General features: G+C 41.8%; 1 protein-coding gene across 1 annotated transcript; it reads left to right on the top strand.

Annotated features, from left to right (window-relative positions):
- The first annotated feature begins 1347 nt into the window (after positions 1-1347).
- On the top strand, positions 1348-11759 carry sema3ga (sema domain, immunoglobulin domain (Ig), short basic domain, secreted, (semaphorin) 3Ga). The gene is made up of 17 exons (XM_030783799.1): positions 1348-1450; positions 6367-6527; positions 6695-6757; positions 6928-7047; positions 7270-7363; positions 7509-7628; positions 7810-7955; positions 8886-9000; positions 9163-9232; positions 9352-9496; positions 9712-9934; positions 10051-10139; positions 10272-10313; positions 10436-10593; positions 10862-10929; positions 11067-11194; positions 11373-11759. The coding sequence occupies exons 1-17, from the start codon at positions 1348-1350 to the stop codon at positions 11757-11759; spliced, it is 2232 nt and encodes a 743-aa protein (XP_030639659.1).
- The last annotated feature ends 202 nt before the right edge of the window (positions 11760-11961 follow it).

Raw genomic sequence — 11961 nt, forward strand, 5'->3', positions numbered from 1 at the left:
CCTCCCTAATGTCATGCAGTTTGGACATGCAGTGCATTCCTCGACAAGCCTCTAGATGTAGTCTGAATGTAAAAACCAAATCAGGTCATTTGGCAGACTTCACATCAGATCTGTACGACTTCAAAAGGATGTCATTAAACATAACTCTGCCTCAGGATCAAATCAGTTAGTTGCACCCGTAGGTTATTTAAACAGAGATCGAATTCATGTCAAATGGTCACACCTATTTAACTCCTTTGCTTAACACTCCATCACGGATATTTTCAGTTAAATAAAACACAGCTAAGAGATGGTTAGTCAAGTTACTTTGATCTGTTGCTTTTTAATACAGATGATAAATCAGTGATAACAATGATAATGGCATCCAGTTAGTGTTGTAAGATGACAAAAATACCAGTGATATGAAATGACCAAATGCTGGATTCGAACAGGTTCATGGCACAGTTAACGGGTCATTTATCTTGCACACACTGAACGAAAACTGCAGCTGTTGAAAGTGAAACCCTGTGGTCTATGTAAAGTTATGATAATCTATCTGTATGCCAGGCCATTGATGTCATAAAACAGGACAAAGAACCAGTAAGTAGATGGAAAAAGTCTAAAAGAGGACCTGTCGCCTTTTGTCTCTGGTGGATTGTGGGGATCCTCCGGTAAAAGTTATGAAGTGGGACAATGTGACAGGGATTTGCTGCAGCTCCCCTGTGATCTGGCAACCTTCTCTTTTCCAAGGCACATACCATTCTAATCTCCTTTTGCTGGGCAGCATTTTGCACAATGCCACCACTGCCCCCTTTTTACTGGCAGCAGTCAGAAAGTAAGGCAAACCGTTGGTGCATGCTCAAACTGAATGGCAATTGGCACTTCTGCTTGCGTGTAATGTGATCAGAACATGACAGAAGCATCTGTTATTCAATAAATAACATCAGGCAGCCAAATATTATGACTATCATTTGCTATGCACACACACACACACACACACACACACACACACACACACACATGCACGCACATATGGACACACGCACACAAACATATATATACAGTATGTACATTGTAAATGTTGTATATCATAGAAGTAAATCCAATTAGGGTCAGTAGTAAGTTCAGATATACACCCAAACATGGGTAACCTGCTATTTAATTGGACCTACCTCTCAGTATATCTCTCTATTCTCTATTTCTCTGTTTACTTCATGTTTCATTTTCTGCCCTGTTGTTTCTTGTCTTTCTTTATATGTCCTGGTTTTGTCATTCTTCCTCCTCCCGCCCTCTCCAATAATAATAATAAAGCCCCCCCCCCCCTCTCTTTTGTGCAGGTATCTATAGGTTGCGTGTGTCAGAATAACCATGACTGCCATGGAAACCCAACTCCTTCTGTTGTTAGGCCTGTCTGTTTGCAGGATGTCCTGCATGCTCCAGTCTGCTCCAAGGGTACACTTGTCCTTCAAAGGTAAAGAATAAACAAACGTTGTCTTTTGTGTCTCTGTTGCTCTTTTTCTCTCCCTGTCATACACAACACACACACACACACACACACACACATACACACTCCAACTGTATAATCACTCAAATGTGGGGGGGTGTATGTATGTTTGTTTAGTTCCTGTCTGCTGTTAGAAGGTTCATGGCTGAGAACAAAAGCTGGATGTTGTGCCTCTTCCACCTCAACCACATTCATACATACAAGCACACATCTGGATGATCGCACCAATACATACTCTTTTGTTTCACACTTTATGTTTACTAAAGACATACTTTTGTTTTCTGTTGTTTTTTTTTGTTTTTGTTTTGTTTTGTTTCTTCATCAAACCCTGAATCACCACCGGACTATGGAAACTCACTAGTAATTCTGTAACTTCAAACACCTGGATGGACTTTGATCAAAGTCATCCTGAGTTATTATGTTCTGTTTCTGTTATTCCCATTCATTCTCTACCTCCATGACACACACCCACACTCCCCTGGCACACACACACACACACACATATACACACACACACACACACACACACACGCACACACTCACACATGCACGTGCACACACACACACACACACACACACACACACACACACACACACACACAGAGTCACAGAGTCACAGACACTCACACTAACACTTATAGAGGCCCTTTATTTGAAAAACATGTTTAAGGATGAGTCACTGAAACACATTGAGCGTAAATAAGAATTAAGAGTCTGAATCAAGTTTGAGGAATCCTACGCACTTCTGACAGATCAAACAATATTAGGTTAGGAATGATGAGTTGTGGGAAGGGATTTGAATACTTTTGTGTCATGACAAATTCACAAAAATACACCTCTACAGCTTGCGGTTTCTCAGATAGCAGACTATGCCAGCCAAAGCAATATGGCAAATTATACGATGTAAAGTCAAGGGGGAATCCAGAATTTGAGTACAAATGCATCATACTCTTGTGGTGGTGAATAATACCTGTTTCCAGATTTACTTATTTACAATGTAGCTAACGGAGGCTTTATGAAGGAGTAGCAAGCGAAAAACAGCTCTTCCTTTAAAATACTTCAAGTTTATGAGTCTCCTTGCATATGTGTGTTGATCTTTTATGCACTTTTCACCAGAGGTATAAAACGTTTCACTCAAACAGGTCACCCTGAAGGCTCTTTCACACATTAGCTTTAGCGCTTTATTGATCCACAGGCTAAAACGGGTCCACACAGAAAAGAGGAGTGTTTGTGGTTAACACTCACTGGTTGTTGAGATTAGTGTTAAATCTTGAGTAAGCTGCTGTAAGCCTTCAGATTGCACATAAGCACAGCAGTATGCCACTTTTTCTTCCACTTTTTCTTCCAGGTCCTGAGGTTTTAAGCAGTAATTTCCCATATATCTTTCAGTGACATGTAACTGTGTTTGTGCCAGTCTGGATAGATCTATACTTGCCCTTTAGCCTCAGGAAGCTCATTTTGATCATATTTTAATCATTTTCATACCAAGAGAATAAATTCCTACTGTTTTAAGAGCATGATTATATTTCCAGCTATAGTTCTTGTTCAGTCTATAGCGTGATAGCTTTTTTCTTGGACAAACTATGGTCTTTATCTGCAATCCTGCCCTGCTACTGGTGAGCTCATTTCCACTTAATTGTGGTGTACATTGGATAACATTGTCAGAGGATGTTGAAAAATGCAATACTCCTGTTGCACTTGATATGATTTCTTAGGTTAAGCCCTAGTCCACAGTAAAGCAACTCAAAACTGAGTGGATGAAAAGTCAACTGAAAAAAACCCCCTTAAAAGTGTGATCTAACAATGAAAACAGATTTGTGGTGATTAAACTTTGTGTGTTCTGTTGGTAGCTTGTGGGAACAAGTCAGTTATCACATTAATCTACCTGCTTAAGCCTGTGTGATGAAGTGTAGTCAGGCCTCCTTCAGAGCCACACAACTGCATAGATGATTCATTGAATTGTGTAGCTACATTTCCACAAACCTGGATGTGTTCCCACACCGAGAGCTGTGTTTTTTTTTTTTTTCCCCCCCACTTCTCACACGTCATCGTAATGTGCAGTGCTCAATTTGTCTAAAACTCATGTCAAGGATCTGTTCTTTTCCTCACATTCATACTCCCCTCAGCTTGTCTGTTTACCTCCCTATGACAGATCTCAACTGATATCGACCCCCCCCCCCCCCACACACACACACAGTTGGACGGAAAATTGCAATTCACTCGGCCTTGTCTGTCTTTTCTGCCATCGTCTGAGATAGATTGTTCATTGTTTGTGACAGGGACAGCTTTTGTCTCACAGGCGCCTGTTCAGGGGGGGAGGGTCTTTTTTTGAGATTCTCGTGAATGTGGTCGATGACTGACGGCTCACCACCAAACGTAGAGCACCAAACTGTAAGAGATCAAGAGATGTGATAAGTCTCACGATAACTTATTCTCACAACTTGTGTTAACCTGAAATCAACAGACTTATCTCACGGGAGCCAGCGTTAACAGAATTAGGATAGAATTCAATGCATGTTTCGAAATCAGCGGGTTTTTCTTCCTTCAGGAATGAAGAGAGAAATCTCAGATCAAAACTTCTACGTGTGGATAGGCGTCTGTCACCTCTGTGTCTGCTTACGTAATCCGTTTGTATCTAAATTTCAATCAGCGGCTGAACTTTCGACAGCGTCCTCCCTGACCCACTTGAAGTTGGGCAGTGACCGGGTGTCCGGTGTTTACCCTAAAGGAAGAGAACGCGGTACTCTTTCCAGGAACCTTCTCCCGCGCCCTGTCCTGTCTCTGCGGGAGGGCCAGTAATGAGACTTATTTTAGTGTCACGGCTTCTGCATCCTGTAAACACATAGACTCTTTTAGAATCTTTAGAATGCTTTTAGAACAAGCGTATCATCAAAACCGGGTACAGTTCCTGAACCCAAACACTTCCAATGGAATACAGCCAACAAAAGGTAAACACTCCCAGTTACGACCTTCAAGGAAAAGCCAGGCTTCATGGATCAAGCAGGAGGTGCTGACACTTCCTTGGGAATGTACACCTAAAGGTTAATACCCGTGTAAACATTTCGCAATATGAAAGGTGTAGTAACTCCCTTTTCTTATCTCCTTATTGTAATTCTTCATTCTGATTTCTTCTTGTGTAATCTGTTCTAACCAGAAATTCAAACAGTTTTCTGTTACAGGGCACAAGGTTATTTATATTTAGATTACATGTACAGAGTATATTTATGTCATATTAAAAAAGAAAGAAAGAAAGAAAGAAAGAAAGAAAGAAAGAAAGAAAGAGAGAGAAAAAAACAGCTGTGTGTATGAGCCCTGAATATATATGTGTGCCATTTGGGAATGGTTCTCTTTTTTTGAATGCATGGGTGTGAGGCTTACTTGGCTTACTGCACATGTACAGTGAAGCATGAACAAAGATGGGCTGTGAAAATGGGTTCCAGTGCATGTGGGCAGCCGTTCTTCAGAGAAAAGCATTAGGGTTGCATTAAGCTCCACAGCATACGCTCAGCTGTAGGTCAAAGTCTGAAAAATTCAGCTCTTAAAAGCTCATCAGTAGCCTGAAAAAGGCCTAAGGTCAACTTCAACTGACTTCTGCATTTATTTCTGTTCATTGTGGAATACGTCAGACTTGAATAAAAATGCTGGTTAGACCCATCTCTGATCTGGATACTGTTCTGTTACAGTGTGGATTTCTACTACTGATTCTGTCTTGTGATTAAATGGCACCTGTAGTAGTAGTTCATTTTGGGATTTCCCGTGATTTGACTCCCATTATTGACCATTAAGACAAACACAAACAATGCATTCTAGTGTATGTCATTCAGTTAATAGTTTATTAGTGGTAGGTATTAGTTGATAGGAAGTATTACTTTGCTATTTAAATTCTTTCCCAATATGTATTTTTAGGAGTCCACTATGATATATATGGAAAAGATTCAGAAAATTCATTCTTTTCCTTTGCTCTTCTGCGTGACTGAAATTACCAGAGGTCTTATGGCCGGCACTGTGACATTTTAAATTGTTCCACGAAGATTTCTGGAGACTGTCACTTTCTAGTTCATCATCACTACCTTGGGTAAAATTTTCTAGAATTAGCTGCAAAGATCAAGGCCTTTTTATAGATGGATGACTGGAGATGTTTTTTAATAGATGGATGATTGGGTCCTATTTGTCTTTTTCAGTGCTGTCTTCCAGGACTTTGTATTATTGTTTACACAACAAGCTTGGCATTTTTTAGCCAAACCCACCTGTACTTCACCCCCACCACAGATTTTGTACATCTTACAACAGAAATTTTCAACCATTTTCGACATATGCCCCCCCCGCCACCCCCCTTTTTCATTGTACTTGCCAGCTTGCGCCTAAAAATCTCCTAATCTTGCGTCCCCTTCTTGAAAGCTGCTCATGCGCTCCTCTCAGTGGAGGGCAGGCCCCACAGGTTGAAAACCCCTGTCCTACAACATGAAGTCAAAATGTTGGTCCAGAGCAGTGGAATTTCCTGAAATGTAATCCTCAGGAGAACCGTTCTTCTTTAAGTCAGTTAATAACTTTGGTCTGTGATTGGCTGTTAAGCTCACTTCTGATTCCTAAGAGGTGAGCACAAAAAACAACAGGAATTCACATCTCCAGGAATGGTTCTGGGCATGCCTCTGATTTTAGAGTATATCAACTGAAGTAAAAGGAGGTTTTGTTACAATACAGGACCCCTAGTGGTCAATATTTAAAGATATCTTTATCATTTTTTTATTGATCATTTTTCTCAATGACCACATATTTGTTCATGGACAGTCCTTCATATTTAAGGACTGCAATATTCTTTGTAGCTTCTAATTAAAAAAAAAAAAAAAAATGACTACATTTCCCACAATCCTCCCGTCCCCTAGAGCTCATGGACACACGAACAGCCCGGCCATTCAGCTTCTCCTTCAACACCAGTGACTACCGAATCCTTCACATGGACCAGGACCAGGGACGGCTATATTTGGGCAGTCGCGAGTACCTGGTGTCTCTGGACATGCAGAATGTCAACAAAGAGCCTCTCATAGTAAGAAAACAAACAAACAAACAAACAAACAAACAAGAAAACCCCAGATACAACAGCACATCTTCTTAAACCTGCATACGCTCATTGCAGCCCTAAAAAGTCTTCTCAGTTTCTTCATACATGTATTTGCTGTCAGTGCATGTGATGGATCTCCTGCTTTCCCACAGATTCATTGGCCTGCCACTGCCCAGAGAAAAGGTGAATGCCAGATGACTGGAAAAGGCAGACATGTGAGTACACTGGAGCTGATAACAAAAGATCTCCCACTGACTTTAAGCTGAATCCCTCACTCCCTCAGAAGCCATTTTCACCATGCCAAGAAATCAAGTAAAAGAAAAGTTTTTACTGACGAGAACACAACATCTGCGTATAATACTGATCTTGATTCCGTGCTTATTAGGGCGAATGCGCCAACTTTGTTCGTCTCATTGAGCCGTGGAACCGGACACACCTTTATGCCTGCGGCACCGGGGCCTACAGACCCATCTGTACATTCATACACAGGGGGTGGAGAGCTGAGGTACAAACGCATCATCTGTCACATGATCTGAGTCAACAACTGTACACTGGGCCATGGTGTTCCAGTGTACACCCCAAAGTTACTTCTAGTTCCAAGATCACGTTCTCAATTTTGATTAGGGAAAATGTGTGAAAGTGAATTAAGTTGATCAGTGGTGAAAGGATGAAATTAATTTTTGACAAGCTATCTCCATCACAACACACTTCTCTCTTATCTTGGTAGGATTACCTGTTTAGGCTGGTTCCTGGATTTGTAGATTCTGGGAAAGGCAAATGCTCTTATGATCCAAATCAGGAGAATGTAGCTGCTCTTATCAGTGAGTCTAAATGTTTTGGAACATTTTTTCACATCTTAAACTTTCACTTTTTGACATCACTTCTGAGATCTGTCTTTGCTTTTTTGGCATGCATTTAGTCAGCTGAAAAGCCCTCGTCAAACCAAAACCTCTCTCCCTTCTATAGATGGGAATCTATATGCTGGCGTCCATGTGGACTTCATGAGCACGGATGCAGCGATCTTTAGGACCATGGGGAGCAGGCCAGCCATTAGGACTGAGCAGTATGACTCAAGGTGGCTAAATGGTGAGTTCATTCTCACAAAAAGTGTTGAAGTCCAATGCCAAATCGATGATCCCTATCAATTTAGGTCAGGGTTAGGATTTTTTTTTTTGATGGTGACTTTGAACTCTTTTTATTCTCATTATCATTTTATAGCATGATAAACTCTTCTATCCGTCTGCCTTTTGCGTCTTTGCTCTTCTAGAGCCTGTATTCATCCAGATCAGGCAGATTCCAGACAGCTCAGAAAGGAATGATGACAAGCTCTACTTCTTTTTCCGGGAGAAGACTTTGGAGGCAGGAGCGGGGGCCAGCCCTACTGTTCTGGCCAGGGTCGGACGTGTTTGTCTGGTGAGAAAAATATGGCCTGCAGATTACAGCTGTTCACTTATCTTCAAACTCTCCTTACAGGACACGTTCATCGTTAACAGAAAATATTTGTGGTGGATAACCTTTCAAACCATCATCAGAGACCGCCACAGAATGAGCATAGAACAGAATTTAGAACGTAGAACAAAGAATAGAATGCCATAATGTGGCATTCTGTCAATGAATTATGTAATTCAATTTATAGATATGGACATTTATAGAAAGGAACGAAAGTCTATTCCTATATTGAGACCGATGAGAGCGAAGACGTGAAGTGACATTGAGTTTAAAGGTCGCAGTAGCAGTATACTCAGTCCCATGGCACTGGCCGCAGTCACCGCAGAATCCAGAGAAGTGTGAAAAGAGTCTGATGGGGATGAAGTGTGATTGAATGTGTAAAAGGTGAAAAGCAGAGAGATTACTGTGTCATGGGGGTAAACTCAAACCGTCTGTGTAAATCAAACTGCTTAAGCAGCGCTATGATGACAGGTTGCACAGTTGGCATAGACTGAAATGGCAGTTCGGATGTACTTGCATAACGCATTTGACCCTCACTGAATGACAGACTGAGTGGTGATATTCTGTTTCGTATGAACACAAAATTTTATATTTCTTTTCCCCCCTAAAAAAAAAGGAAAGAAAATTATTGCCACTTGTAGAAAAGTGATTGAAAGGAGTTGAAATTGAAAAGTTCACGGAACCATAAACTAGCGACAATCACAGATAGCATTCCTTTTCGTGTTATTAATGAAACGTTCAGTCCGCTTGGTTTGTTTAATAGTTGAAACGTGACAGAGCGGAGAGACATCTAAGTTCATGGACATCAAAGACTTTGTTTTCAGAGTAATACAAAATTTTAAAATTGGCACAGTCATTTGGCTGACCACCTATTCATGTGTCTTTTTGTACCAGAATGATGAGGGAGGGCAGAAGTCCCTGGTGAATAAGTGGACGACCTTCCTTAAAGCAAGACTAGTGTGTTCTGTCATTGGGGATGATGGTGTGGAAACATTCTTTGATGAACTGAGTAAGCACTCCCTCCACTAAAACAAATCTTTTAATTTCAAGACAGTTTCAACGGATATAGTATCTGAAATAGTGCCTGTGACACGTTAATGAATTAGTTGAGTGTGTCTGTTTATAGCTCAACATATCTTTTGCTTTGAATCACCTCTTTCTTCCACTATAGGGGATGTTTTTATTCAACCCACTCAAGATGAGCGAAATCCTGTAGTGTATGCGGTTTTCTCTACAGCTGGGTGAGTAGTTTTCTGGGGGTTTTTTCTGTCAGGCCCAGTGTTGGATTAGACAGACTGAGTGGATACTGAAAGTTTAGGAGCCGAAATTTGAAATAAGCAATGCTCTGTTTCTTTTCCAGCTCAGTGTTCAAAGGTTCTGCCGTCTGTGTGTACTCCATGTCAGACATCCGTAATGTATTCAACGGGCCCTTTGCCCACAAACATGGACACAATTATCAGTGGACAACTTACACGGGCAAGATTCCCTATCCTCGACCAGGCACAGTGAGTTTCTGTTAGACAAACTGCACGAACTTCATCAACCAGTTAATTGGCACGTTAATGTGTGGTGGATTTGTATCATTGTTTGTGAGTTATTCAGCCATTTTTAGCACTCCAAACAACACTCTCTCTGTTATCTTTTCAGTTGTTTTTTTCCCTGCACACACAATTTATAGGCTGTTCAGTGAATTTTTTTTCTTGTTTTCTCACTTCCTCAGTGTCCTGGAGGAACTTTCACACCTGGAATACGCTCCACAAAGGAGTTCTCCGATGAGGCTGTAAACTTCATACGAACACACCCACTGATGTTCCACCCGGTATACCCTATACACAAGCGCCCCCTTGTGGTGCGTACTGGGGTGGATTATCGCTTCACTACTATCACCGTCGACCAAGTAGATGCTGTAGATGGCCGCTATGAGGTGCTTTTCTTGGGAACAGGTGAGTCTGTCCAAGCAGATAATCCATAGACGGGCAAGAGGTTTACTGATATGATACTGTGACATCAACTTGCATTTGGTTTTCTAAACCTCTTGGTCTCCCCTCTTGACTTCCAGACCGTGGTACAGTCCAGAAGGTGATAGTTCTTCCCAAAGATCCCAGTACTATGGAAGAACTCACTTTGGAAGAAGTAGAGGTTTTCAGGGTAAGCACACAAAAAAATATATCAAATTGCCTATGATATGAAAAGCTTCAGTACTGGTGAAAACAAACAACAACAAAAAACACAGATCAAAAATGCTGTAATAGAGATATAACACAAGATCATTTTCTGCAGATGCAAGCTCCTGTCAAAACGATGAAGATATCTGCCAAAAGGGTAAGCTGCCTTTCAATAAATAATATTAAATGCAGTAGCTGTGGAATATAACTGACAGTCAATGTTATCTTAATGATTTGTGTACAGTGTGATAACAGTCTAATTGCTTTACGTCACCATAGCAACAGCTGTACGTGTCATCGGATGCGGGACTGACACAGGTGTCCTTGCATCGCTGCGGTGTCTATGGCAAAGCCTGCTCCGACTGTTGCCTGGCCAGAGACCCGTACTGCGCCTGGGATGGAGAAAACTGCTCCCCTTTCACTCAGGCCACCAAAAGGTCAGGCTTATGATGACTATTGTGTTTCAGCGATTTTGGCAAAAAGGTTACATCTTTCAAAATAACAGAGGGTGTACGAAGTAATAGTGACTCCATTAGTGTCTGATTATACTATTATCACAAGAAAGTACATTTCACCATACATGTGTCTCTTAAATGTAAATGATTTTTAAAAATATGAAAATATGCCTTAACCAAATACACTCTAGATACGTAATTCTTGTGGAAAGTACTGTTAATTAAATTCTTGGATGCTGCTATCTTTCAGGAGAAGCAGGAGGCAGGATGTTAAACACGGTGACCCACTTCGTCAGTGCAGAGGTTTCAATGCCAAAGGTAAGACGGCGTTGACCTCATTTAGCCTCTGTCAAGAGCAAGGCTGAACTCACAGCTTTCAATCTGACTTGAATTCATCAAACACTCGTGAAAAATGAGCTCCGACGACAATTGTTTCCCTCTTGTCTCGTCTTTAGTGGAGAAGCGGCTGAAAGAGACGGTGCAGTTTGGGGTGGAGGGAAGCAGCACTTTCCTAGAGTGTCAGCCCCGCTCCCCGCAGGCTACAGTCAAATGGCTCTATCAGAAAGACGGCAGAAGGAAAATAGTACGAAAATTTCGTGATTTTTTTGTTGTTGTTGTTGTTGTTGGTGTTGTTCATTTAACTCTTTTAGTTTCATTTAATTTTGCTTTCCAAGTGTATGTTTTTACTTCTAAAACATCAAGTGCAGCACCATGGCGCTCTGTGTAACGGTAACTAACAGCTGTCTTTCTCCTCTGTGCAGCTCAATCGCGACAGAGAAGTACTGAAGACTCCGCAGGGCATACTGCTTAAGTCTCTGACTAAATCTGATGCTGGTCTCTACCACTGCCTCGCCACAGAGAACAACTTTAAACACACGCTGGCGAGGGTGGCGCTACGCATCCTCGACAGAGACATAGCTGTTGCCCTCACTTCCCCTGACGACGAAGTGGAGGAGGGACGACACCACAGCCGCCAAAAAGCAGCTCCGCCCCTCCAGACCCACGCTGCGCATCCCTCGGATCCGGAAGTGCTTCTCATCCACCAGTACTGCCAGTCTTACTGGGAGCAGCTGACCGCTCAGCAGTCCCAGCTGCCGAAGCGTACAAGTCGCAGACATATCGAGAGCCAAAACCACAGCGCGGGATGAGATTAGTGCACCACACCCACACACTTCATCCACCATTCACTCATCCATCCACCCGTGCATACATTCATTCCTCTTCTGTTTCCATGGCACAGTTGTGATCCATTCCAGCTAGGGGTTTTCAACAACCGTCCTATGATGCTTTCATGAACAGGATGTTTGAATTTAGGTTTTATGACAGCCAGGACAGGTAAAGTGTTTCAGA

The sequence above is a fragment of the Chanos chanos genome, chromosome 9 (assembly GCF_902362185.1).
Source record: "Chanos chanos chromosome 9, fChaCha1.1, whole genome shotgun sequence".
Classification (NCBI taxonomy): Eukaryota; Metazoa; Chordata; class Actinopteri; order Gonorynchiformes; family Chanidae; genus Chanos; species Chanos chanos.

What these genes read in the sequence shown, in the direction of transcription:
- sema3ga (XM_030783799.1), top strand. Translation starts at nt 1,348, where the DNA reads ATGACTGCCATGGAAACCCAACTCCTTCTGTTGTTAGGCCTGTCTGTT. An exon ending in AAGAAGTAGAGGTTTTCAGG is followed by an intron (nt 10,140 to 10,271) that starts GTAAGCACACAA and finishes CATTTTCTGCAG; the next exon opens with ATGCAAGCTCCTGTCAAAAC. An exon ending in CAGAGGTTTCAATGCCAAAG is followed by an intron (nt 10,930 to 11,066) that starts GTAAGACGGCGT and finishes TCTCGTCTTTAG; the next exon opens with TGGAGAAGCGGCTGAAAGAG.